Here is a 26,979-nt window from a genome sequence, read left to right on the forward strand (position 1 = left end):
TCTATACTGTCTGTATTTCAAACTTATGCTATGCTGCTGGGTGACATCCCAGACAAACTGGTGTTAGCTCTGCCTAGCCTGCTTGATGGCCCATTAAGGACCATCAGTTATATAATGGACCCATTGAGAGAAGGCAAATATGCCTTGAAACTCAGCAAAGTATGCAGGAACTCGCCCATGTGACTCCAGACTCCATTTTGCTGTAATTTTCCACAGTAAGAACAAAGAGGTGTTCTTACACCTGGAAAAGACTATATAAGGCTAATGCCTCATCTCCATCTTGTCTTCAATCCTGCTTCATACCTCTGGAGGAACTTTGCTACAAGCTGAAGCTTTGAACAAAGGACTGAGGACCCATCCCAGCGGGGGATGTATTCCAGAGACTTGATTTGAACCTGCAGTTTATTCCATCGCTGCTGCAAGCCTGAACCAAGAACTTTGCCATTACTGTATGTAATTGATTCCATTTAACCAATTCTAACTCTCATCTCTATCTTTTTCCTTTTATGAATAAACCTTTAGATTTTAGATTCTGAAGGATTGGCAACAGCGTGATTTGTGGGTAAGATCTGATTTGTATATTGACCTGGGTCTGGGGCTTGGTCCTTTGGGATCAGGAGAACCTTTTTCTTTTACTGGGGTATTGGTTTTCATAACCATTTGTCCCCATAACGAGTGGCACTGGTGGTAATACTGGGAAACTGGAGTGTCTAAGGAGATTGCTTGTGAGACTTGCGGTTAGCCAGTGGGGTGAGACCGAAGTCCTCTTAGTCTGGCTGGTTTGGTTTGCCTTAGAGGTGGAAAAACCCCCAGCCTTGGGCTGTAACTGCCCTATTTGAGCAATTTGTCCTGAGTTGGCACTCTCAGTTGGGTTCCGCCAGAACCGCATTGTCACAGGTGGTAGAGAATCTGTTGGAAGTACATGTTCCCAAGGCAGCTGTAGCACCTCTCTCCTAAGCTGCTTTCTGGAAGGTGTCCCAAATGAAACCTAGTCTCTTTGGATTCCCCTAGGAAGTGGCTGTGTAGTAGAAGCAGTCTATTGGTCTTCCAGGAGCATGTTTATAAAACATCACCTCCACGACTGCAACCCCACCCTCGTATCTTCACATCCAACCAGCAGAACTTGCATGGAGGAGGGAGTTGGCTTTGTATTGTCCAAGCATTATTAAAAGTCTGCCTTGTGTGCATTTACCCTGTTTTGGACCCGGATGGTGCAGATACTGTATTCTCATTCTAGATCAGTGGTTCCCAAACTTTAACAACCTGTGAACCTGTCAAGGCTCCTTCCCCACTCTGATCTTTAGGGTACAGATGTGGGGGTCTGCATGAAAACTTCTAAGCTTAACTACCAGCTTAGATCTGGTCCCCTGCCACCACTCCCAATGGGCTAACTCCCTTCCCTGGGTAGCCTTGAGAGACTCTTCCACCAACTCCCTGGTGAACATAGATCCAACCCCTTGGATCTTAAAACAAGGAGAAATTAACCACCACCACCCCCTCCTTTCTCCCACCAACTCCTGGTGGATCCAGATTCAATCCCCTTGGATCTAAAAACAAGGAAAAATCAATCAGGTTATTAAAAAAGGCTTTTAATTAAAGAAAAAGGTCTAAATCATCTCTGTAAACTCAGGATGGAAAATAACTTTACAGGGTAATCAAACTTAAAGAGCCCAGAGGAACCCCCTCTAGCCTTAGGTTCAAAGTTACAGCAAACAGAGGTAAACACCTTAGCAAAAGGTACATTTACTAGTTGGGAAAACAAAGATAAAACTAACACGCCTTGCCTGGCTGTCCTTACAAGTTTGAAATATGAGAGACTTGTTCAGAAAGATTTGGAGAGCATAGATTGATGTCTGGTCCCTCTTAGTCCCAAGAGCGAACTCCCCCCAAAAACAAAGAGCACAAACAAAAGCCTTTCCCCCACCAAGATTTGAAAGTATCTTGTCCCCTTATTGATCCTTTGGGTCAGGTGTCAACCAGGTTACCTGAGCTTCTTAACCCTTTACAGGTAAAAGGATTTTGGAGTCTCTGGCCAGGAGGGATTTTATAGTATTGTACACAGGAGGGCTGTTACCCTTCCCTTTATAGTTATGACAAAACCCCTTTCACTAAAATGTCATGTCTCGCGAACCCCTTCCTCAAAATAAATATTTCCAGGGATTTTCTCCTTTACCTGAGTATAAATTATAAAAACAGTAATCTGGGAAATATAAAATTTGTTTTGATGACAAGCTTATTACACACTTCATTATTAATTATTATTTATCATTACAGTATTTTATTACATTATGAAAACGGCAACACTCTTCCAAGATCTTACTTTCGTAGCTTGTATCACTTTGAATAAATCTGTTATAAGACAAGGCTCCTACGTTTCATGCTGTTTCACACCTGATACTCCTTGATGAAGGTATTTAAGAAGTCAACTTAGAGTTCCTTCTACACAAGCATTCAGGTCTTGAGCAGTCCAGACAAACAACGCACGTTACAACAAAGCTTAAACTTGTTCTTCCTAATAATTTTAAAAACAATATTAGCTGCCTGTTTAATTTTAAAAACAGGAAAAAATATCCACCTCCCTTTGCATTTCCTATAAGGAGTTTTGAAGTTTAAATCTCAGTGTGATAGAGATGCTTGCTTTGATCTGCTTCGCTCTTGGACGTCCAGGGGCTCCGGGCTGCTGGCCCCATGCTGCCCGGGGTCCCTAGGGACAGCTCTGTCCGCCATTAGGGAATTTTTTCCCCGCGGACAACCTGTAACATTTCGCGAACCCCAGTTTGGGAACCACTGTACTAGATTAATTCACCAACACTGCTGCTGTACGTCTGATGTGCAGCGTGTAGTCTGCTGAAGAGCAGATTCGATACGAGCTGTGGCTTCACTCTTCTCTTCCCTGAGCTCTCCTACTGAGGGGTGAACAAGAGAAGTTTGTTCTTGCTTTGAGTCCAATAGCTTGGTGCATTGTTCAAGGATCTCCTATATAAAGATGCTACTTATCATCTGTCTACATCTTTATAAGGCCCCCATCAGTGCAGTATTTGAGTGCCTGTTTCCGCCCAAGTTGCATAACCTCCCTGCCTGTTTACACAACAAGGACATCTATCACTGTCTTTAATGTTGAGAAGGTAAGAGTTTGATTTCAGGTTTTGGATGAGGACAAAATGGAGCCTTGATTACATGCCAGGCGTCTGCTCGTGGAGGTGAGGCTGAACATGATGATGATGTTTTTTGGATTTGCAGCGTTCGCCTCTGCAGCAGGTTGCCCAGCTCTACTGTCCAAGAGAGGAAGCTCATCCTGGGCTCATGTAATTTTGATCCCGCCCCCTCTTGATAGGGCTGCCTGCCAGAGGTGAATTCTCACTGAGCGATACCCTCCGGGCAGCCTGCATGTAGCTCAGAGGTTCTGGGGAAGATTTGTTGAGGGGCCAGAGAAGGCCAAGCCTGACTGCTGCTGCTTGGCAGGCCACTAGCCTTTTCTCCTGAGCCTTGGTTCCCGGAGGGTATACATGGCAGCCCTCTGTGCCCTTGGCCACTAATCTCTTGTTTTTCTGTTAGGCTCCATCCAGAGAGAACGGATTGCAGAGGGCAAACTCGAGAGGTTCTGGACTCCTGGGACCTGAATCTTAATGTTTCTCCACCATAGGCAGGTCGGGGAAATACCCTTGTCTCCCGGGTTCCCTATTTAGTTCCCTAATAAGTCACTGGTGATCAGTGTGTGTCCCTAATAGCCCAATTCAAGAGCTGGAGCTTCCATCCTCTTCCCCTCAGTGGAGGAGGAGAAGATGGAAATGTCCTAGACATACAAAAAGGGTGCCCTAGAGGTGAGTGAGTCTGACCACCCGTTCATTCTGTATGGTGCAAACTGAGCTCGAAAGCCTTGCTTGGTTGGCAGGTTTATGAGTGAGGCCTGTGGAGCCAAATAAAAGGCTCCTGCCCTAGAGATCAGAGCTCGGGTAGATCTTGGTGAGAAAGAGACCCCTCCCTTCTGGAACTCTGCAAGGCAGTAACCTGGGTATCCTCCTGCTTTCTCACAGGTCTGTGCAAGTGCTCTCTTGCCTATATGGGGACATCTACTGGCAGCCTGCCCATTACTCCTGCGGTGGCTCCTTCTGCTGGACTGTTTCAGCATTGCATCCTGACCCAAGTTTGGTCTGAGCATCTTCAGTGAGTATGCGCCCATCTAGGCTACGTCAGCTGCTGTTTTACACCCCATCTTCCATAGGCTTCCCTCATCCACACAGCAGCGTGGTCCAGCCCATATGATCAGCCTGCCTGTGTGAGCAGAGCATCTAAGTAGCTAGACCTGTGGGAAGAACTATGCCGGAATTTCTCTCCGCCTGAATCTTTGTCTGCAAAGAAGGAAATGGATAACAAAACATGAGTTTGCAACATGCACTTATCTTTAAAAAGCAGCCAACTGCATTGGTTGTAAATAGGGAGGGTGTCAGGAAATGTGGGGAGAGGAGTTTACTGGAGTGAAGGAAATTCTGGCTGCAGCAGCCTTATTCCCCTCTTGCTCAGTGGATTGGGGCTGTGAGAAGTGACGCTGGGTCTGCTTGCGGCCTGCAGTTCAGCCTGCGACTCTACGCCACCCCCTGCCCACCCTTCTTGGGCTGACTGCAGCCTCTCCAGGTATTTAAGCACCAGGCCTAGGAGAGTCTGCTCAGCACCTGGCTGGGTTCTGCCTAGTGAGCAGCTGGCAGGGTCAGCCTCTGATAGAACGAGTGCCCGTGATGCGGGGGAGGGGTTGGACTGCACACTCCAGCCCTGGGATGTGTTTCCTCAGCACCTGGCTCTGTTTCCTCAGCTCTGGTGCAGCCCTTTGGGGCATGATCAGCTGTTGAAGGCAGGGAGACTCAGAGGTAGAATTTCATATCCCCATAAGCATAGCTGGGGCTGGGGTGGGGTGGGGGGTTGGGGTGGTGTCAGCTGCTCCGTGCGTGCTTGGGCTCTTGGAGCTGCCACTTGCAGGGGGCAGGCAGCAATCCAGGCTGGGTTCTGCAGAGTTAGCACCAAATGTGGCTCAGAGGAACCCCCGGCCTCGCCCTTGGCTGGAGCTGCTCAGAGGCACCGCGGCTGGTGAGGGATTGGGGGGAAAAGTCTCCTCCAGCAGCCGGGTCTCCCATAGGAGGTGGTTTCCCTCCCTCTTGTGGAGTCCACCCCCTCTCTGCTTGCCACTGCCCCCTGCCTGCCAGGAACAACTCACTTCTGACTCCCAGACCCTGCTGACCAGCCATGGCTCCTGCCTGGGCCAGGATGGGAACACCCCACAGGGCAGGGAGTTTCAAACTATAGCCGGGGAGAAGATACCCCAGAACCAGCCCCAAGGGTTTTCTCCCTGCTCCTACGCTCTGCAGGTCACTCCAACTGGGTTCTGGCTCTCAGCCACCGTGCGATGTGGCTGCTGCCCCCTGCCCCTAGAACTCTGCCCCGATTTCCCCCCGCCCCTCCTCCCAGCACAGCAATACCCCTCAGCTGTGACTCACAGCAGGGTGGGTGGTCCAAGCCTCCTGCTCTTCTCTGACTTCAATTGTCCATCATGTATCCTAGGGGAGGCAGGCGGGCCTGGTTATTTAACAGCATGCAGGGCACCAGCCACCGCTTGGATTTCTGTCTTTCAAGGTGCCCCCCATCCCCAATCCATCTGGGCAGAGGAGGGGAAGGAGCTGGGTGGAGAGTCAGTCCCCAAGATTATTGGGATCATTTTGCCTTTGGCCTCGTGCCCCACAAAGGCCAGGAGAGGTGTTGTGCACACAAGCCCCACTGGGAGTTGGCGTGAAGCACAGTGTGGCAGAGCTGCTGCCCTGGCTCTTTGCCTGCATGGCTGGTGGTAGCTGGGGTGTGCAGGGCTGGGGCTTCCTGTGAATCTCTGCCCTCCCTGTACAGGCTGCAGGGGGACCTGGCTGGGGCCAGTGCCTCGTGCGGGGTAGGGTGCGGGGGAACCAGGGAGAGACCTTTGGGAGGCAGGATCTCTCCCTCGGGCCTGCTCCTGCTGCAGGTGCCGGGCTTCCCCAGGGCCAGGGCAGAGGAGACCCTCTGGCCACAGAGCCCTCCCGCATCTGGCTGCAGGGAGTCTTGGTTCCCCCTTTGTCCCAGGGAGATGGGAAGGAGCGGGTGGGGGGGGGAGTTGGGTTTGGTTGTGTGTGGACAACGGAGGCCAGCCCCTCCCCCCTGTTAGGAGTGTGCATGTGGCGCTGGGCCCCGGACTCATGGGGCAGGGAGGGATAATAGGAAGAAGAGCTCCAGCTCTTTTCTTACCTATCAGCTGCTGGGCAGCTGCTGCTCTCAGGGCGTCCTTCTTGCTCAGTCTCCCTGGGCAGTCCTGGAGCTGGGAAGCCAAGAACCCAGTTAGTCCCAAGCCACACATCCTCCCCAGGCTGAGGGGAGCTGCCTGGTAGGGAGGTGAGGAACCCCTGGCTGTCAGAGCCCTCTCCCCCTTGATTCCTCCCATGGGACAGAGATGACTTGTACAGGAGCCATCCTCAAGGGTGGGGGATGGGGCTGAGTCAGTGAGGGGGCTCCCTGGAGCAGGGAAGCTCCCTGTGTGCTTAGGTCTTCCCACCCCCCTGTCCTGCAGGGCCCACACCCCAGAGCTCACTCACCAGGATCCTGCAGGCTTCGCTCAGGAAGGCGGGGATGGCAGGGGCCGCCCCCTCGGCTAGCTGGCTCCGCACGAGCGTACGCAGGGGCTGGTAGCTGAGGAAGGGTGCGCACTGCAGCAATGCCACCCTGCACGCCTGCCAGAGAGGGCGAGAAGGAAACTGGTTGAGTCCCTGAGCGCAACAGGCTGCCAACTCGCAGGCTCTGTGTGGCTTGGGGAGACTCCACTGTGCCGGAGCAGCAAGGAGCCACCTCTTTGCAGAACCTACTCTGGCCTGACGGTTGTTCCCCAGGCCCCCACAGCCCCCATCTCCAGCTTGGCTGGGTTGAGGGGAACCAGGCCCGAGTGCTGGGGCCGGGGAGGTACACTCCTGGAACAGGGAAGGGGCCATTCCCTGTGGGTCCCCGGTGGGCGGTTAACAGCACTGCCCGGTGACCAACGTACTTGGCCTCCCCTCAATCCCAGGCACTATCGGGGGCTGCTACTCGGCTGGGGCGCGGGTTGTGGTGGGATTGCTGCAGGAGGCTGGTCATTCCCAGACAGGAGCTAGCACACAAGTGAGGGCAGGGCAGCAGCAATGGAGACCCAATCGGCCTCAGCGACCTGCCCTTCCCTGTGGCCCTGCTTGGGTTAGGTCACTTGCTAGGGGCCAGAGATAGACCTGGACCTGGCCACTAAACAGGGCAGGCTGTAAAATGGAGCCACAGCCGCGGAGAGGCTGGCTGGGCAGGGAGACTGGAGGTGCCTGTGGGGAATGGAGGAGGAGAAGGAAACCCCACAGATCTACCCCACAGCTACACTCTGAGGGCTGGCAGAGCTCTGTGTGGGGTGGGGGAGGGCTGGATTAGTGGGGGGTCCTGGGTGCCACAGGGCAGCACTGAGGAGATCTGGGGCTTGGAGGGGGGAGTTTGCACCACCCTTGCCATGTTGTTAGAATGCCCCCAGCCACCCCTGCCCCTATGAGCCCTCAGCTGCACTCACCTGGGCCACCTGGGGGTCCCCGTCCTGTAGGTGGATGAGCAGCGTCCCCATGCTCTTCTCCACCTCAGCCCCAAAGAGGGATGACTTCTTGGAAACAAATTTGCTGAGGTGGCCAAAGAGCTCCATGGAGGCCCGCCTCAGGCCGCTGGTCTCCTGCAGACAGGGGGCGCAGGGTGGTTAGAGAGGACAGGCTCAGGCCCTCACATGCTTTGGGAATCAGCCTGGCAGCTGCGGAGCCCGGAGAGGTTTCAGCTAGTTCAAACGACAGGACAATTCTCTGCAAACTCCCCTCCTTCCTGCTGGGCCCCAGGGCTGCTGAACAATTGTGGGCCCAAGGCCCAAGAATGATTGCATCCTGCCTCCCCTAGCAGAGGAGCTGAGCTGCCCCACAAATCCAGAAATGTGCCTGCATCGGACACTGAGCCCCCTCCACGGGAAGGCAGGTCCTGAGCACCTTCCCCTGTGGGGTGCCCTATAGCGCCATGGGGCCTGCCCTGCTTGGTACTTACATCCTCAAAGAACGTTCTCGCCTGCAGGGCCAGTGGGACGGCGACGTGAGCCTTCAGAGGCGCCTTGGGGTCCCGCAGCATCCAGCAGAGCCCTTCCATGGCTTCCAGAACGGTGCGGGGGTTGCAGCATTCGCACACGGCGCGGACAAAACTCTCCAGGATCTTGTCTCGCTTTTTCCTGACCTGCAGAGAAGGGGTTGGACGCCGCTCGGTGAGCAACGCTCTGTCAGCCTGAGTGTAAGCAGAGTCCGGGCAAGTCAGCCTACAGCCTAGTCTGCTCCATAGGAGCCACAGGCTGGGGAGAAGGGGAACCAGGCGCTTCCTACCCAGCCCTCTCTGCCTAGTCTCCTGCCATTCCAGACCCACCTTGTCCGGGAACTCGGTCACTGCGTTCCTGAGGCCGTGCAGCGCTCTGCCTCGAACGTGGATGTTGCTGTCCTCTGTCCGCTGCAGCATGGCCTTCACAACCTGCTTCCGCATCGCCTTGGGCTCATTCTCCATCAGCAGGGGGCTGCCGAGGAACTAAAGGGACCGAAAGGAGCTGTCAGAGAGGGCTGGGCGAGGCCAGGAGGAGCAAGGGGAAGGGAGTATGATCAGGGGCCAGGAGGTGACATAGATCCGTACCGACTGCTGTTCACGAGGGGCTGGCTTCAGCTGAGCTTAACAGAAGTGACATGTGCAGGGCAGAACGCTCCCTCTGCTTCCAGTGGGGTGCTCCCAAATCCCACCACAGAGCCCCCAGCAGAGGGATTAATTTACAAGCAATACACCACCAGGACCATCTCTCATTGGCTGACCAGCTATTGGCCCCCTGTTCCATGAGCTTCTGGGCCTGGCTAACCCTCCCCCCTGGTCTTCCAGGCTCACCTCTGCGAACAGGGCGGTGCAGGCCATGCGTTCGCCCTCCTGGCTGGCCTGGAGGCTGGGAAGGAGAAGCTTTGGGATGCTCTTCAGGGCCAGGTTTGGGTGGGTCACTATGGCCCTGGGAGAGAACAAGAGTTCGTGTTGATGTGTGCATGACAACCCTGCACATGCCGGAATCCGGCCCGGTCCCGGCCACCCCCTCCCATCTCTGCCCCACTGGGCTCCAGAGCGAGAACGTGACTCCTCCAGCCTCTGTCCTCACCTGCTAAGGAGAGTGAACCCCTCGGGCTGGGCCTCCTCCAGCAGCTGCCAGCCTCGCTCCTGGTCCATTAGCTCCACAGCTGGCTGACTGCCCCTGAGGCGCAGCACCCGCGCCAGGGCCTGCACGGCCATGCTGGGAAGAGAAGGAGGCAGGAGATGGTGATGCAGGGATTCCTGCTCTCTGGGCGGGGTGGGGGCGGGCAGGACTCCCTTGTTGCAGCACTGAAGGGATCAGGTTGAGCCTAGAAGCTGCCCCACTTCTGCCTTTGGTTCTCCCCCCGCAACTGTGGGGGCAGGGGGGAGTGTCTGCAGATGTGACCTTCGCTCTCCTCCAAAGATGTGAAAATTGCCCCGCCCCGCCCCTCCCAGGAAACTGACCCTGGGGAGAAAAGTACATGCAGTGCCCCCCTGAATGCCCTGCTGCCCTGAGCCCTGCCCCCCAGGGCCCACTGCAGAAAAGGGGTGAAGTGGCTCAGTGACAGGCCGGGCCTGTCCCAAAGCCTTCAAAGTAGACAGTAAATAGAGACAGCAGCCAGCTCTGCCCTGCTCCCCAGCTCTGCTCTCCCTCCCCCTGCCCCCGGCTCAGCTCCCTCATCACCCTGCTGAGCTGCCCATTCTGAGGAGCTCTCTGGCTCCCTGAGTATCCGGGGGCAGTTCTGCCCGCTCCTAAGCACGAGAAGCCTGGCTGATCTGAACCCTCGGTCCCCCGAAGGTGTCGGGGATCCCTGGACAATGAAGGTCCAAGAAGGAAGCTTCCCCCTCCTAGGGGCTAGCCCAGACACTGCGTGGGTGCTGGGATCCATCGGCCCCACACATTACCTGCGTGGACTGGTGTCACTGGGCAAGTCCTGCTGGGCTCCCGAGAGGTGCCGTGCCGGGGGGCAGGCGATGGCGAGGAAGCAAGAGGCGAACAGGTCGTCCTCGCGTCCCTCCAGCGTGTCCGCTTGCCCCAAGGCCCCGATCAGCTCCCACAGGCCGCATGTGGTCTGGAAGGGAAAAGATACAGTCAGAAGACCGTGGCCGTGCGCAGAATGCAGCCGGGAAAGAGGGCTGAATGCCAGCGATGGGAACTTACCGCCGGGGGCAGCCGGGCTGGCTGGGGGCAGCTCCTGTCCTGGGTCTGCCCACGGTTAGCCCGGCCTTTCTCTGGGCTGTCGTCCAGCAGGATGTGCAATACCTCCCTGGTCAGCATGGGGTCTGCACCTAGGAATCTCCAGATGGCCTTGGTGGGGCTGTGACGGACAGAGGGACGGCAGGTAAGGAATTCACACAGAGGACGGGCCCAGTTGGTACACACCAGGGATGATGCCCTCCGAGGGGTGACGGGCCAGAAGCAGCAGGTTGAGCCTGCTGGTGGCTGACCTCAAGGCCCTTCAGGCACTGTCCAGTCCTAAGGGGTTCATACCCTCCTGCCTGGGCACTGCCAGGGGGCGCTGTGTCACAGAAAGGGATGGGTGGACGTGGCCAGACTCACTTCTCCCAGCTTGGGGGCCCCCTCCCTCCCTTGCTGCCTTCTCCTGATGGGAACCAGAGGGGCTGGGGTTAGAGCCCCCATGGGGGAAAGCAGTGACTCTGGGCTCAGGGGTGGGGGCTGGTGTGAGGAGGTGCCCACCCTTGGGAGGGGCTAGGGCTAGGTGCTGGGCTGGATCTCCTGAACTGGGGGGGGTGGCCCAGAGTGGGAGCTGCGGCCAAGGAGAGCAGGAGCTCCTTCCCCATGGGGCAGAGTGTGGGGGTTTCAGGAGGAACAAGGCTCCAGTTCTGGCCACGCCATGGCTCTGGGGTGCGGGGTTTGGAGAAGGCTGTAAAATGGGCTCTGTGCTTGTCGGCTCTGGGCAGGATGCAGGGAAGGCGCTGCTGGCACAGGGGAACCTGGCAGGCTGGTGAATCGGAGAAGACCAGCCTCTAGGGGTGGGATGAGACGTCTAAAAGCGTGCGGTGATGGGGAAGATACCAGGCTGGGATTCCATGGGGGAGAGGGCATTTCCCAGCTGCGGGGAGGGGGTGCCCCTGCGGGGACATGCTCAGTGTAGGGGCGTCTGTGGGGGCAATGCAGTTAGGTTGGCCCCTCTCCTGCCTCAGCCTGGAGGGATGCCCTGCCAGGAGCGGGGGGCCATGCTGACAGAGGAGGTGACCCTGCTCACATGGGGTCTCTCCTGGTCTGTGTAGTGATGGGGGGAGTGGGGGCTGGAAGACTGTTCTGGCCTCCAGCCAGCCAAGCCATTGCACAGCCGAACCGGGATGGGGTGGACTGGTTAGCAGTGCACAGAACGAAGTGGGGGAGGGTGACAGCTGTGTTAGGAATAGCTCAGCTGGGGGAGCCCTGAGCCGGGGGTCCCAGAGCACACGGAGCCCTCCAAGGGACAGGGAGGCTATGCCGGGGCAGGGCTGTTCCCTGGGGGCCTGTGTGCAAGGGGAGGGTCTGTGCTGCATGTAACCGTGGTGCTGTGGAGTGATCCGATTAAGGGGGGGCTTGGAGGCCGGAGTGGGGTGTTCTATCCTTTCCCTGGGGCTGGCGCTCACCGTTTGTAAGGCCAGGGCATCTTCAGGAGGATGCTGACCGCGGTCTTGGTGTGTTGTCTGGCCAGTAGGTGGAGAATGTCTCTCGTCCCCTCACTCAGCCGCCCCCCCCGGGGTGGGCTCAGTGTGTAGGAAAGAGCCGCCTGGAGATCCTGCACCTGCAGAGGCAAAGCAGGGGCTGAGACCCTACCCCCGCTGTGGGTGGGTGGCAGGCAAGGGCCAGGAGGAACTGGGCAGGCTCAGAAACAAGGCAGCGGTCACATGGCCCGGCGGAGGCCATGGATAAACTCTCCTAGCGAGTGACTGAGCCGAGGGGGGTTCTGGGTTCGGTACCTTGAAACCCCCACCCGTGATCCAGCACCGTAGAACTAAGGGTCCCAATCCCGCTGCCCAGTGACACCCCACCCCCCGGATATCCCAGCTGTACCTCCCCTTGTGACAACATGCCTGGGCTGCTTCAGCACCAGAGTGGGGTCTAAGCATCTGGGATGCATTTCCATCCTGTACGTCAATCCATGCCCACTGGGCAAAGAGTCAGTGGACACGGGGGACCCCACCGCAGGCTCTGTTCCTCCAGCTGGGGGATGGGTCTGGAGATAGGGCACATTTCCCAGGGAGTGAGCTGGGCAAGCCAGACTCCTGGGATCAAAGCCTGAAAACCATTACAGGGCCGTGCCCAGCGGCCCCCTTGCAGACAGGGCATGGATGGGTCCCATTGATCAATGATGGTGAGAAGGGATGTCTCCCCTCCACATCCTCCCTCGTGCCCCAGGAATTCTAGGCACGGGGCAAGATGGAGCTGCCCGAGATGTCAGCATGGTGCCTCCAATGCCCAGCCATTACTTGGCCCTGCAGCTCTGATTCTTGCTCTCTCAGCACCGCCTCCATGACGCCCGCCAGCTGGTCTGCACACTCCTCCTTCTCCAGCAGGCCCACCAGCAGGGTGAAGCTGAAGGGCATGAGGTCACTCGACTGCAGGTGCTTCGCGATGAGCTGCAGGGAAAGGCACAGGCCGAGTGTGAGCAGCGAGCCCCGGCCCGGGGAGGTGGGTTTGCTCTTCGGGGAACGGGGACAGAGGCACTGGCAGCCTGTGCCCAGGGCTATGTGAGTGGGCACTGGAGCCCATACCCAGGAATTTCCATCTGCCGGCTCCTCATCGAGGGAAGGAGCCAATAACCCCCCTTTCCCATGTGTGTGTCTGTCTCGCCAGCCACAGTCTTTTACTCACCATAGCAACATGGACAGGGTTCTCTCTGCAGCTGGCATCCTTCTGCGTCTTGCTCAGCACGCTCACCACCGCCCCTGTCTTGGTGTACACGACAGCTGCACAAGAAACCAGCAGTGCTCAGGCAGAGCTCTCAGGGCCGGATTCTTCCCCCTCCCCTTCGAGCCAGATCAGAGGTGCCAAAGAGCCAGACTCCAGCCGCAGCTGGGAACGACCAGCTAGGGTGAGCTCTCAGATGGCTTCTGGGCCAACTGCCCACTCTTCACCCTGATGTAGAAGGTGTGTTGGGGCTGGGGTGGGATCAGGGGAGGTCCCAGATGGTCCCAGGCACCTGGTGAAGGGCAGATGCCAGGTCAGCCCGGGAGGTACCAACCCACTTCTGCTCTGTGTCCCTCTGGTCAGGGCTGCGATGAAGGCGCCATGTTCTCTCTGCAGCCCTGCTCGCTAGGTAACAGCCGGGGCTGTGAAGGCTGAGAAGTGGCGACTGCTTCCGCTCTATCTTACCTTTGCAAGGCGTGAAGAGCCAGTAGAGAGCCTGAGATGCCCAGTATCTGGTGGCCTCCTGAGCATCGAAGGCCTGGCTTGTCAGCAGCCCGGCCATGTAGCCCTGCTCTACCATGGGTTTCAGGTCCTAATGGGCCACCAAACAGAAATTGAGGGCATAGGTCGGGACGAGCCCAGCTCTGTCTGTATTCCCCCCACTTCCCGTGAGTGCTGGGGGGGTGGGGGGGGCAGCAGGGTCTGCGCTGCTCACCTCGGTGATGGCTTTGAAGCGGTAGAACATGAAGAGCCGGGCGCTGGCTCTCACAGCTCGGCTCCTCTCCTGGGCCCGGGGAGAGCAGATCCACGGCTGCAAGTGCTGGGGAGTAGGGAGAAAGTCGTGTGAGCGGCAGCAATGCTGGGGCGACCTCCAGAACCTGCTTCCCGCCCCAGCAGGGAGAGGACATGGAGCATTTAACCTCTTCTCCTCCGCTTCCGGACACTGGAACTCAGCGCTCCTCTCCTGTCTGGGGGGCGTTGGCACAGGTCTGAGGGTCTTGGGCTCAGCGCTTTGAGCATTCTCCCCATTGATCCTGTAGGGTCTCGGGGCTGTTTCCTTCAGGGGAACAGGGGCTCCAGGCCAAATGTAGGAGGCCAAAGTGACACCCCTGGAGCAGGACTAGGATTGTCTTGCTGGATCCCAGGGTTGAGTGTATGCCCCAGGGGGACTGGCTAGTTCATAGCAGCTGGGAGGCCTGCTCAGCCCCCTCGGGATCAACTGGAGCCTTCCCTCTTGTGGTTCGGGTAGAACCTGACCAGCCGGCCCATCCCCAGATGGCCAGTGCGAATGGGCCCCTCCCCCCGCCCTATCATACCAGAAAGAGATGCAGTAGCGTGGTGGGGGTCAGGTGCTGCTCCAGGAATGTCTGCAGCACAAGATCCAGGCCCTCCCAGGGCAGTTCTTGGAGAGACTGGAGCAGAGAGAAGCAGGGAAGTAAATAACAAGGGAGGTGGGGTGCACGAGGCAGGGGGACGAGTGGATCCCCCCGTCTGGAGCCAGGTGCTGTTGGTATTCGGGGTCCCTTTACCCAGGTGATACTGATCCCCCTGCACATAGACATGGGTCTCACCTGGACCACGGGCTGCCCTTCCCCAAAGAATCCTTCCTCCCACCTGGGCTCCCCAACACATGTACTGAGCTGGGCTCTGGAGGGAAGGCCTCCTCCCTCCCGCTCTGGAGGGGCCCCAGCTGCCCCCCAACACCCCGCTGGCTCCCCAAGGGCTGAGCTGTTCATCCCGCTCCAGCCAATCTCTGTTTCTGTGGCAGGGCGAGTCATGGCCTGGCCGTGTGGCTGTCCCGAATCTATGCTTTGCTCCCTCTGCACCAAATGCTATTTAACGCTCTGGGCCAGAGCCTCAGCTGGTGTAAACGGGGGTAGCTTCTAGCTCCCTGTGCCAAGAATCCAGGGTAATTCTATACAGTCTCACAGACACTCACCTCTACAGCTGTTCTCCCTGCCAACCCCACTGCAGAGTCAACTGCGTAGCCACTTGTCACCAGCCCTTTGGAAAATAAACCGAGGGGCTGGATTTGGCTGGACACGCAGCTCTCTGCATCGGGCCAGGGTCCAGCTACTCAGCAGGGGGGTGGCTGAGTTTCCCAGCCAAGGAGGCAGGTGGAAGCTGCAGCTTTGTCCATGCCTCACTAACCTCTGCCCGGAGAGCGGAGCTTTTTGCCACCTCAGTCCCTCTCAGCTTCGCCAGGGCTGGGCGCTGAATCATGGCGCTGGCGATACAAGTCCCGATGGTCTCAGCCTCCTGTTCCTTAGACAGGTGAGGCTCAAATTTCCTGATTGGAAGGAACGGAGCAGACGGGGCCATTAGACCGGAGACAGGTCCTGGCATGAGTCAGGTTGAGTTTGATGGCTCGAGGGACAGCTCCCTCCCTTAGCAGCAGACCTCCAGGGGGCATCTCCAGCAGAGCCACCGCCTAGGGAATGATCCTGTCTGGAGATGCCTTTGCCCCCTGGGCCCGGCAGGGGCTCTGCTGGGGAAGCTGCTCTCCGGGGCTGATCCTGGGCCCTGCTCTGCAGCTGCACCCATTCACAGCACTTCATGCTGACAGGAGGGGCTCCCTCTTCCCAGGCAAGACGCAGAGATGGGGGCTGGATAAAGAGACCCAGAGGCCGAGTAGGGTATGGCTCGTTAGTGAGCCACCAGGGAGAAATATCCTCCGGTTCTTATTGCAGCTCGTCCCTCCCCCACTTCCTCTCCCTCCATCTGCCCCTCCCCGGCTGCTGGGCTCCGCAGCTGAGTCAGGCCCCATGGACGTACCCTATGTATGAGATGGCCAGCAGGGCATGCTGGTGATCGGGGCTCTGCAGCCGGGCCCGGTCCTTGCCTCTGAGCATCTCCTGCAGCACAAAGCAGAGAGTCAAAGGCAAAAGAATTTGGGGGAGCCCGGTTCCTCAGCAAGACGTGGAATCTCCAAACGCAGTTTGACGCCCCCACCGACCCTCAGCCCCAGCGTGCAGTGCACTGGGGCACGGAGCTGGGAAGATGGCCTGGGAGCGGCCATGTGGCCAGAATGCAGGAGACATTCACCAGAGCCCCTATTTCGCCATTCCTGACGGCACATCTGGAAACTTCAGCATCTGCCACGGAGCAGGGAAGGGGGATCTGGGCAGAGGCGATTTTGTGACGGGGAGCATTAGAGTCCTGAACAGCTGAGGTCGAATATTTTCCTGCAAACCAAGGGAGGGCTGCGCCTATTAACTCCTCAGGATCATGTCCCGGAGTGAAAACCCTTGGAGTTAATCCCCAGGGCGCTTTCTGGCTGCCAGGCAGATCCCTGAGAAGTGGGATGGGGAATGGTCCCAGGTGTAAGCAGGATGAATCCGCTAATGGAAAATAGTGTCATTTAATTCCTTGGGCTGGAATCGCACCAGAAGAATCTGGCATCAGCACTGGGTTTGCAGTGCACAATGTAGAACCCTGGGCACCGGGTCGCAAACACAGCACATGGCCTTTAAATGCTAGAGACTGTGGCACGTGCATCTGCCCTAGGGACCCCTCCCAGGACCCAAGCGTGCTCACTCACCAGCAGGGGGGACAGCACGGTGTATGTGTCCTGGCTCACCAAGGGAATCCTGCTCACTTGGGTGACAGCTTCACCCACCAGCGCGAGGCTTCTCAGAAAAGCAGATCTCACCAGTGGGTCCTGGGCTCACAGGCAGGAGGGGGAGAGAACAATGAGGAAACAGCCACAGGCAATAGAGAGCTGAGACACAAGGCTACAGGGCGAGTCTCTACAAGGGAGCTGCTGTCCTAGGCGGGATTGCCCTCATGCCCTAAGGGAAAGGACCTGGCTTGCTGAGTGGAACATCTTTGCATTCCCTAGGGCTGTGGGTCTCCAACTATTTTTACTGATGACCCCTTTCACACAGCAAGCCTCTGGGTGTGACCCCCCTAATAAATTAAACACCCTCTCTAATATATTTAACACCATTATAAGTGCTGGAGGCAAGTGGGGTTTGGGGTGGAGGTTAACAACTCGCGACCCCCCCATGTAATGACCTCGTGACCCCCGGAGGGGTCCAGACCCCCAGTTTGAGAACCCCTGGCCTAGGGGAATATCTCTGGAGATGAATGCAAGGAATGGGCTGATTCCCAGAGGTGCTGAGCACTTGCAGTTCCCAGAGCTGTCAGTGGGCCCTGGGACTGCTCAGCTCCCCTGACAATCAGGTCGTAATTGGCCGATCTGGGACAGGAATCTGCTGCTCTCTGCAGTTGGCTGGGCTCTCCCTACCAAGGCATCCGTTCTCCAAAGAGAACATTCAGTTAAACCAAAGTAGCATCCCCTCTCCTTTTCGCTGGGACGCGCATAGGGGCATCGTAACCAGCGTAGGACTGAACGTTGGCCTCAAACCTCCGATGGCAAGAAAACAACCTAGAGTTATCTCAAAAATCCCCCTTCAGCACCAGAGCCTGTCAACCGGGCTTGGGGCCTGAATCCCCCTGTGCGCCTTTTGTGTCCAGCTACACCATTGACGGCAGTGTGTGGGGAAAAAGGCCCTAAATCTTTATCTTCTGATCCGTGAGTGCAGCACAAGCCTAGAGGTACCAAACAGGGTACAGTCGTCTCTGGGACAATAGCACCAAATGATGCTCAGTTACACTCTAACAAGGCCCAGATAGGAGTCCTTCCATTAGCTTCCATGGGCCTGGAATCAGAGAAGCTAATTGAGATGGGGCAGTCACAGAGAATGGTGCTGTTCCCATGTCTCCTGTCCCTCCTGGGGCAAAGGGCCAGCCCTCTGAGCTGAGTTTATGCAAAGACATAGCTCTGTGCTGCTATGCATAGCCCTGGTAGGTGCTGTGTGGGTGGTCAGGGGAGGGCTCTGACTTACGTGTGGGCTCAGAAAATAATGTTGTCGCATGGGAGCCAGGATATTGTAGCCTATGGTCTCTAGGATCAGATCCGTGGGGCCTGAGTGGACCACGTGCCCATAGGTGAGGAGCAGGAGGCTTCTCAGCTGCTCGATGGAAGCTGGCTCCTGAGAATTGCAAAGGAAAGAGTGAGGAGAAGGGATGGCCTCCAGCTGCTCCTAACTTACAAATGGGGCCAGGGGAGGATTTTTCACCCAGCCAGCTTAGCAACCAAAGGCTACTCTGCTGAGCTGAATTGCCTGGACTCCGAGGCCCTTCCCAGCTCCCCAGGATTGGGTGGTTGAGGTGACCCGGCAGCCGAAGGGGACGCACTAGCAGCTGCTTTAATTCAGCCTAGCTCCAGAGATGTCACTGGGACTACAGTGGATTGCACTGGTCCAGAGAAGGTGGTGGTGAAGGTGGTGGTGGTGGTGGTGCGGGGGAAGGGGGGGATGCAGGTTAATGTCAGACATGCCAGCCCTGGTGAGTCTGCCAGGAAGGTCTGTGAAATAGCCCAGTTCAGGGGAAGACCAAGGGTCTGTTCTGCTAGAAATGTGTCAGCGGGAGCTGATGGCTTGGCAGTGTCTTTTGGGCCCTCTCTGAGCCTTGTTTATGGGGCTGCATGGAGCATGTCTGAGCTCCCCAGGAGATACCCTGGAGAGCTTAGACAACAGGACCCACCTTCCCCCCGGATCCATCCCATTGTGCTGTGATTGCAACTCCACAGAGGAGTAAGGAAAGGGCTCCCTGCACGGAGGCTGAGCCACTGCTTGGAAATTCAGCTCTTCGCTGAACAGGCTTCTGGGAAGCAGGGTCCTCCCTGGCAGGTCCCTTTACCTGCAAAGGCTGATGAAGGGATGGATGAAAGAACAGAGATGCTAGGTGGGACCGTACCTCCAGAGAGCCACCGGCAGAAGGCTGGAGCTGCACCCTGCTGACAAACTCTTCCCAGTGCTCCAGGATGGCGAAAATCTCGTCTAGCTGTTGCCTGGCACACAGCCCAAGCGCTCGGGCGAATCCCTGAGAGACAGAAAGATGGAGGTTGGGAATGCTGAGCAACAAGCCAAGGGGCCAAGATGGGCTCTCAAAGTCATTGCCATGGGCATGGGTATAAGGAAGATCTTTTCAATCCACTGGACCTTGTCCAAGGCAGAACATACACATGTAGCATCAGGGGATTGACAAAGAATGAGGGATCACTTGACAGTGGAGGAGCAAAGACCTCACCTCTCTTTCCTCTTCTTCTCGGAAATCGACCATCTCCACCAGAAGCCATAGCTGGGGCTTGATGCTCTCTGCTGGAAAAAACATCATCACGGTGCCCCAGCACTTGTAGAGAAAGCTCTGTGAAAGAGACACCATCATGCTGGATGCATTGGGGCATGCACAGAGCCCACTGGGTATAGTTGTCTGTTTCACTGACCCCAAGCTGCCCCTGGTTAGCGACTGCTGTTCTGAACTAGGCACTGAACCCCAATTCCTTCCAGGTCACTGACCTTGTCACCGGGCCGCTTATCACCGTAGGCCAGCTGGCGCCTGATACTAGTGATGAAACAACCCAGCCAGGTGTGGTCCGAGATGAAAAAGAGAAGGTCTTCCAGGAACTGCCAGGGAAAGAAGAGCCAGTTAGAACCAAGAGGGGCCAAGAAACTGGTCCTTTCAATAGCTCCAGCCAGGAACCCACCACAGCTGGGAGGGGAGGGGAAGAGGGAGCGTGCACTGTCACCCCCCACGTCCCTCCTAATGCTTCTGAATCCTTGTGAGCTGCCCCTGGTGCTTCTCCAATTGCATCTGCTGGACTCAGCCGCTTCCTCTGTCCCACAATGTAGTGCTGCTGAGGGGCCTCTTAATCCTGCCTCAGCGTGCGGGGGGGGGGAGAGGGGGGCTGGACTAGATGACCTCTTGAGTTCCTTTCCAGCCCTCCATTTCTCTGACCCTTACCTGCAGCAGCTGCTGCTCCCACTCCCTCTGGCAGAAGCAGGTCTTGTGATCTGGAAGAGATGGGCAGGTCAGTTTCCTTTGTGTTTAGACCCTTCTACTGAGGAGCAGCCTTCAACTTGGCTCTTGTTTGGCAGGGGGTGGGGAGGAGCTGCCGACTCACGGGCCCCGAGGGGACCCATGGCTCTTTGCAAATTGCTGATGGACAACAATGCTCCTCAGACCCAAACCCCTTGATGTGAAATACCCAGGAGTTCTGCTTGCCAAGATCCTTCCCTAGGGTGTGAGATGTCGAATGAAGGTTAGATACGGTCCTGGAAAGGATCCTTCCTGTCTAGGCATGGGGGGCTGGGCTAGATGAACCAAGGGATATGATCCTGACATGATCCTCTCGGATTCCAAGGTCACAGCATCATATTATACTGGATTCAGAGGGAGGCCCTGGCCTCTCCCTCTCTGAGCCCAGCATCACGGTGTCCCCTCCCTTTGCTCCTGCAAGGGGAGACACTCCTTCCTCACCTTCCACGTAGAGGAGCATTTCCGTCTTGTAGTTATTCCAGAACCGGCCCGACCCGGCCTGGAACATGCTCATCAGTTCGAAGAGGAGGAACATGGCTGCCCTTCTGACCTGCACCGTCATAAACGAAGACGCACCGAGCATCTGGCGGACAAAGAGGCAGAGGTGGCTGTACCCCTCCCTTGCGAGGCAGTGTGAGAAGGGAGCTCCCTACAGGTGCAGGGGGAGAGCTCAGTGATGGAGGGAAGGAGACAGCAGGGAGGTGGAGCTGACAACCAGGACAGGATTGAGATGGATATTTCAGTTGATCAGGGACACTCCATGGACCAGCTATTGGCTCCTTCCATCCTCTCACTCCTGGGCTGGCTCTAGCTCAGATGAAGGGAGACAGGATTATCCAGAGGCCGTCAGGCAGCTGCTGGGTCAGATCCTTGGCCTAGGTTAGAGCAGCACAAGGGGAGCTTGAAGCAGCCCGAAAGAGGCAGCTGGGCCATAAAGGGACTCCCCAGCTGCCCCTTGGTAAGGGAGGATGCTGGAGGCCAGGGGGCAGGAGGGGGCCTGCACAACAGTCCCTAAGGGCTCATTCCAGCTGGCTTCTATTGGAGCCATCCGAGGGCTGCACTAACTGGTGCTGGGGGACCCGGTCCAGCCCCAGGAGCAGGGGAGCCAGGAAGGTGGCTGGCTCAGAGAGCTCGCTGGTTCTGTTAAATGCCGAGAGGTGCTGGGTCGATGTGCAATGAACGCGAGGAATGTGACGAGCCAGCTCCTCTGGGGGCTGCGGGGAGAAGAGCCACCACACACTGCATGCCAGCTCCAGGAGCGGCCCCTTCCCACTGAGCATAAGGAACCTCCTGGCTGCGGGTTACTCACCAGCAGCCGAGCCAGCAGCTCCTGGGGTAGAGTGGACTTGGGGCTTGACCGACACCCTGTGAACAGAAAGGGGAGGCATCCCATCAGGCTCTGGAGGGATCTTTTGCATTCGTCTCTGAGCTCTGCCTGCGCCCTTGACGGCTGGCTGTGTCCTTGCAGTGAGCCGGAACCAGAGCCAAGAGCTGATCCCCACCCCACCTGGGGGCAGACGCCTCTCGCTACAGAAGGACTAAGAGCGCGTGGATAAAATACTGGGACTCACCTCTGTTCGCCTTGCCGCACCTCCTGGCCAAGGGCAGCCTGCCTTCCTCCTGCATCCTCTTTACCACCCCGACCGAGGTCTGCAGGAGGAGAGGCAGGGCTGGCCCATGGGCTGCTGGGCTCAGTTGAAGGAGCAGCCCAGGCCATAAAACCTGCAGAGCAGAGAAAAGCCATCTCAGTAGGGAAATATCCTCTTCCTGCACCAGCTCTCTCTTTCCTACACTAGACAGGACCCCTGGCCTCGCCACCGCCAGCCAGACCTCTCTGCCCAGCCTGAACCATGCAGCGATCCCCACTCCCTCCCCCTTCACACCTATCAGTGTCTGCCTCCAGCACCAAATCATGTGACACATGACTGACCCCCCGCCTTTTGTAGAGTGTAGCATCGTCATTGACAGCACAGTATTTCCTAACTCCAGTCCCACTGGGAAAGGCTGTGTTCTCACGGCAGGAACGCAATACACCAGCTTGATAAATAAAGAGGAGACTAGGAAACCCAATACTATCAAGTGAAACCATGACAGGCGCTCAGGGAGGTTTGAGCTCTGACCTTCACATCCCCACACAGACCTGCGCCACTTGAAGCACAGACGCAATTGCTGTCTGCTGTGTGGACAAGAGGGGGACTTCACACACACTGTGCCAGAGGGTTACACAACTCTTTGCTAGACTGTATAGAAGAGTGGAGATCAGGAATCCCCGGGGGTTTATCCCCACCTGTAGTAACTAAAGCACATATATTGGGCATGCTCAATCTGAAAGACAGTGTAGCTGAGTGCACAATACTTGGGTCTGCCTTATTAGAAATGTGGCTTCTAGTCTCAGCTCTGCCTGAAGTGACCGTGCACAACCTCGCTGTTAATTTGTTCAGTGTGTGGAGGGGGCTGGCTAATACTTGACTGCTTAGGCTTCGTTCTGACGCCTGGGTCAGTAATCAGGTCTGTGCAGTGTGTGGAAACCTAAGCAATAATCAGCAGAGATGAGATTTGGATGTAGTGTCTCCCAGCTCAGTGGACTCTCCTGTAGGCACCAGGGTAGTGTGGGTGAGAGGCAGGAACTCCTGGGCTAGGGTTGGCTTTTGCAAAACAAGAATGTGATGGGCTGTATAGACCCCAGCCTGTAACAGCCAGGGAAAAGTTAACAGAAGGACCAATGAAGAGGGATTGAGCTATGGAAGCTGCAGAACCAGCATGACTGACCACAGGGGATACTCGAGCAGAAGAGCCCCTGTGACACCAAACGCTGGCGTGCAGGGGCACTCAGCCGGTGAGTGTTCCCTGTTCCAAAGACCCAGGTCTGGCTCGGATCCAGGGTCCATTTTAACCAACCCCATGATGTTCTGGAGCGGGGAGGCTCAGATAAATAAGTCTGGTTGGGGCCTGTCTCATCGAAAAGCTCAGACCCAGAGAGGCCTGTGTCCAATGGAGAGGGGCAGGGTCACTTACATTGGCCATTCTGGGGGAGTCAGCCAGGGACTGCAGGGTGCTGGAGCAGAGCTGGCGGACCTCGAGCTCCATAGTGCGCCTCCCATCTGCTTCCTCCTGATGGTGAGAAGTAAGGGAGACACCAGGGAGATTTAGATTCGGTGGAGAGCTTCGTGGCACGGTAACTCTAGTGGGCATGGCAGGGGGTGAAAATGGGGCTTGAAGAGAAAAGGCGCAACCCTTGCTGTGACTGTGCTATAACCAGCCCAGGATCTGTGTGGAGCCAGTTCTAGGCTCCACCCCTCTGCCTGGTGAAAACCAGATCCATCATGGCTTAGTCTCCTAAGGTGGATGATCACAGTGAGGCGAGAGAAGGAGGAAGCCAGGGGTCCTGCCCTCCCTGCGCGAGGGACAGAGCCCGGATGGCAACTGGGAGAGGGATCAGAGAGAATGGGCTGGGAGGAAAAAACACTGTCTTCTATTTGTCATCATCTTCCATCAGTAGACGGAGGGTGCCATCCCCAGTTCCATCTGCTTCCCAAGTCCTATTTGCTGCCCATCGCCTGCCCATCCCCATCTGCAGCTGCCCCCCTTCCCTATCCCTTGACCCCATGTTCTGCCCTGTTCACGGACTCCCGTCACCAAGGTCTCTGCGGATTCTTACCGTGCTGTCGAGGGTCAGGGTGCACTGACGCACCAAGAAGTCAATTAAGGGTCTTGAGGCAGATTTCTCCAAGAGCCCATGGGCCGCCATTGTCCTTATAAAATAAGCAAGGGCTTCTCTGACCTGCCAGACCCAGAGAGAAACAGAAATGATTTGCACACAGTGTGGAGGGACCTTGTCCCCTCCCAGTCCAGGCTGGGATCCTTTCTCAGCGGGGGGTTTGGTGACGTACTGCTAGGCAGCCCAGAGATGACAATGCAGCCGGAGCCCTGCAGGGATTCTCTCCCCCACCTTCTGCCCTACACTATGGAGCACTGATGGGTCATGTGTTTCGATGCACAGGGTCCCGGCAGGCTCTGCACTGGCAGGCAGACATTCACTAGCTTTGGCCGCGTTGGCCATGGTTCCAGACTCACCCGTATGCTTGTGCTCTGCAGGAGTGGCCCCAGGGCTATGAACAGCTTCTCGGTATTGTGCGTCATTTCGGAAACTGTAAGAGACACAGACACACGGCTCGGCAGGGTTGATGTTAAACTGGGGTGTGCAGGGACCTGAGATCTCAGGAACCTTAGAGCAACCTCAATGTCCCTACATGACCCTCCTGGCAGGTTACCCCCATGGGTAACCAGCTGCATCTGCCCACGCTTGCAGTTCCAGCAGTGACTGTCCTCTCTCATTGCCGCAGCATCGGCTGAGGGGCTGCAGGCAGAGGCGTAGCGAGCGCTCTCCGTACCCTCCGACCGGAGGGGGCCCCGCAAGGAAGGGGGCCCCTAAAAGTGACAAAATAAATACCACATTCCAGTTTCTGCATTGTAAGGGGCTCCGCCCGGACATAGTTCGGAGGGGGCCACCGTTCGGAGGGGGCCATGTTCTTTGTTGCTACGGCCCTGGCTGCAGGACTTGGATTATCTACTGCAGACATGTATAAATGACCCCCAATGAGGCCCAGTGCTAAGTGCTGCTAACTGCACAAGAGGCCATAAGACATCAAAAGACAAGGACTCGCTGTGGGGTCACTTACTGTTGGATTGGACTATCCGGTCCAGAATGAAGAGACTGGCACAGGTCTCCTCTTCCTCGTCCTTGTTCAGCCTCCTGAACAGGAACACGAGCAGCTCCACCAGGAACAAGTGAGCTGCAGGAAGAGGAGTGAATCAGACTGGGGTGAGTGAATCATAAAGGGGAAGGGAATATAGTTCTATGCCTGGGCTCTGAAATTCCGCAGGCTCTGGGAAATCTCCTTCTCTGGGAAAGGTGAATGGGTTTCTTACCCAGATGGATCAGAGAGTCCAGGGCCTCTCTCCGCTCCTCCAGGGCCTCTCTGGGGAGATGACACACCTAGGGGAAGAAAGCAACAGCAGCAAAGGCAAACTAGATCAAGTGTCTCTCAGGCCAAGCCCTCGGATGGCAGAGTGAAGGGGTGAGGGTGGAGAGGCAGATTCTAATTCCCATCTAAAGAACAGGCCAGGAAGCTGGATCAGTCTATGAGTGACGCCGAGGCTTCGGGGGCCATGGCTCATGTAGAAGCAGAGTTTGACGGGTCAGGAACCGAAGATGTGGAGCGTTGGAACAAGGTGCGGGATGCTGATGTTCCCGGTCAAAGGGGGTGGGGTGAGTGGGAGGAAAAGAAACCAAAGGAGAGTTCTCTAGGATCCATCCCCCAATGGGAACAGGATGAGGCAGGGACAGCTCTTCCCACAGCCTACCCAGTTTAAGCCAACAGGCCCCGGGATTTTGCCTGAGTGATCCCAGCATCTCTTACCATGGAGTGGAGTGCTGGGAAGAGGGTGCCAATGTCCTTCCTCAGGGCAGCCTCATCCATGTCCCTCACGCAAGCAAGGCCCTGTGCAAGAGAAGAGACGCAGGGCATGGCGATGACGTGTCAGGCAGACAAGCCCCAATGTGTAGAGTCTCCATCAGCAGCTGGGTTACCACTACCCAGACTTGGAAGGAATAAAGTTATGGCCTGGTGGAGAGCAGCTTCCAGCTGGTGCCGGACTCTCCCTTCTCTGGGAGGGGCATTTGACCCCTTGGTTTGCACTAGCCTAGTATCACTTAGGGTTGGTTCAACAGGATAGTTGTACCGGGCGCCAGCTGGGGTGGTGTGTGCTGAGAGGATGGCAGGGATGGCGGGGCGTGGTTTGGAAGAGCGGGGCCTGCCCTGATTACTTATCACTACTGATGTTATGGCAGCGCCCAGAGGCTCCAGTCAGGATCAGGCCCTGTTGCACTGGGTGCAGCACAATGCAGACAGAGACAATGTCTGTCCTGAAGGGCTGACAGTCTAGAGACCCACGCAGACAGGTCAGGGATGGGGAGACAGCATCCAAGGGCTCCTCCCTGCCCCCGTGCTGGGCTGAGGAAAGCACGCGGGAGCTTGGAAGGGAGAGCTTAATGTCCCTTCATGCGGCCTTACTGGGGCCAAGGATCTGGCCCATTGTCTCTGCCTGCTCACCTCCTACAATGGTCACTTCCAGAGTGTACCAGGGATGTACACTCCTGCTTTCTGGCCTTGGGCCAGCCACTTCCCCTCCCGGAGCCTTGCTCTCCACAGGTATAGCTGGGCTAACAGCTAACCCTGCCCCGGGCCCAGGGAGAGGTGAGTGCGCGGGACACTCTAGGGAGAGGTGAAGCTCAGGATTATTTCTCTCCCTGGTTCCCTAATGCAGCCCATTGCTGACCAGCCAGCAAAGAAGAAAGAAACCAGAGCCAGGTGCTGGGAATGGAGTCGCCTCTCTCCTCCCGTCTGCAACACCTGCCCTGGCAAGGGGGGGTCAGAGCATGTTCTCTAGGGCCAGAGAATGGCAGTGAATCTGGGAGCAAGAGATGAGGAAAGGGAGTCAGAGCCTTAGAGGGTCAGTGTGTCGTGGGAAAGGCAGTAGGGGGCGGGAGTCCAGGCTGAGTTGGTGATGGAGGGAACCTTGTACCATCTGTGCCATGGGCACTTCCCCAGTGTGCTGTGGATTTCCCGCTCTCTCCTCACTCACGCTGGTCTTCCTTGGCGTTTCCTCCTCCTCGCTGATTGGGGCGAGCTGTCCCCTGGGTGACAAATAGGCCTTTCGCTTGGTGCCTAAAATGAACAGAAGGAAACTAAGGTTGCTCTTAAGCAAAGTAAGCAGCCATGGGATTAGAGGGAAGGTCCTCTCATGGACTGTAGCTGGTTAAAAGACAGGGTAAGAATACATTTTCGGTTTTCACAAGGAGATAAATAGCGGGGTCCCCAAAGATCTGTACTGGGGCCTTTGCTGTTCAGGGGTAAAATAATGAGGTGGCAAAATAGGTGGATGATACAAAATTACTCACCATTGTTAAGTCCCAGGTAAACTGGAAAGAGTTACAAAGAGATCTCACTAAACTGGATGACTGGGCAACAAAATGGCAGATGAAATTCAGTGTCGATGAGTGCAAAGTAATGCACATTGGAAAACATAATCCCACA

At 56.6% G+C, this 26,979-nt stretch overlaps 3 protein-coding genes and 1 long non-coding RNA gene across 5 annotated transcripts; all 4 read right to left on the reverse strand.

Annotated features, from left to right (window-relative positions):
* Positions 1-1,579: 1,579 nt before the first annotated feature.
* LOC135978477 (maestro heat-like repeat-containing protein family member 1) lies at positions 1,580-10,439 on the reverse strand. Its single transcript, XM_065579410.1, has 11 exons — positions 10,292-10,439; positions 10,036-10,202; positions 9,218-9,349; positions 8,959-9,073; positions 8,458-8,613; positions 8,092-8,274; positions 7,583-7,735; positions 6,603-6,737; positions 6,259-6,328; positions 5,487-5,546; positions 1,580-4,349 (listed from the first exon to the last, which is right to left on the reverse strand). Exons 1-10 carry the CDS (start codon positions 10,406-10,408, stop codon positions 5,527-5,529), a joined length of 1,248 nt encoding a protein of 415 aa, XP_065435482.1. The 5' UTR covers positions 10,409-10,439; the 3' UTR covers positions 1,580-4,349; positions 5,487-5,526.
* Positions 10,440-11,706: 1,267 nt separating this feature from the next.
* LOC135978478 (maestro heat-like repeat-containing protein family member 1) lies at positions 11,707-15,361 on the reverse strand. Of its 2 annotated transcripts, XM_065579412.1 has the most exons (7): positions 15,149-15,361; positions 14,314-14,409; positions 13,713-13,817; positions 13,463-13,589; positions 12,962-13,056; positions 12,577-12,726; positions 11,707-11,891 (listed from the first exon to the last, which is right to left on the reverse strand). In XM_065579412.1, the coding sequence occupies exons 1-7, from the start codon at positions 15,341-15,343 to the stop codon at positions 11,733-11,735; spliced, it is 927 nt and encodes a 308-aa protein (XP_065435484.1). In that variant the 5' UTR covers positions 15,344-15,361; the 3' UTR covers positions 11,707-11,732. The 2 variants fall into 2 exon arrangements, with proteins under 2 accessions (XP_065435484.1, XP_065435483.1); XM_065579411.1 differs by lacking the exon at positions 15,149-15,361 and having other exon boundaries at positions 14,314-14,930.
* Positions 15,362-15,753: 392 nt separating this feature from the next.
* On the reverse strand, positions 15,754-23,652 carry LOC135978475 (maestro heat-like repeat-containing protein family member 1). The gene is made up of 12 exons (XM_065579407.1): positions 23,541-23,652; positions 22,898-22,993; positions 21,454-21,604; positions 21,018-21,247; positions 20,324-20,465; positions 19,808-19,857; positions 19,363-19,470; positions 19,094-19,210; positions 18,761-18,886; positions 17,848-17,994; positions 16,539-16,658; positions 15,754-15,852 (listed from the first exon to the last, which is right to left on the reverse strand). Exons 1-12 carry the CDS (start codon positions 23,628-23,630, stop codon positions 15,754-15,756), a joined length of 1,476 nt encoding a protein of 491 aa, XP_065435479.1. The 5' UTR covers positions 23,631-23,652.
* Positions 23,653-24,663: 1,011 nt separating this feature from the next.
* On the reverse strand, positions 24,664-26,682 carry LOC135978479 (uncharacterized). Its single transcript, XR_010595894.1, has 3 exons — positions 26,528-26,682; positions 25,303-25,383; positions 24,664-24,878 (listed from the first exon to the last, which is right to left on the reverse strand). It is a non-coding gene; the product is annotated as an uncharacterized LOC135978479 (long non-coding RNA).
* Between the last annotated feature and the right edge of the window lie 297 nt (positions 26,683-26,979).

Source organism: Chrysemys picta, unplaced genomic scaffold, assembly GCF_011386835.1.
Source record: "Chrysemys picta bellii isolate R12L10 unplaced genomic scaffold, ASM1138683v2 scaf277, whole genome shotgun sequence".
Lineage (NCBI taxonomy): Eukaryota > Metazoa > Chordata > Testudines > Emydidae > Chrysemys > Chrysemys picta.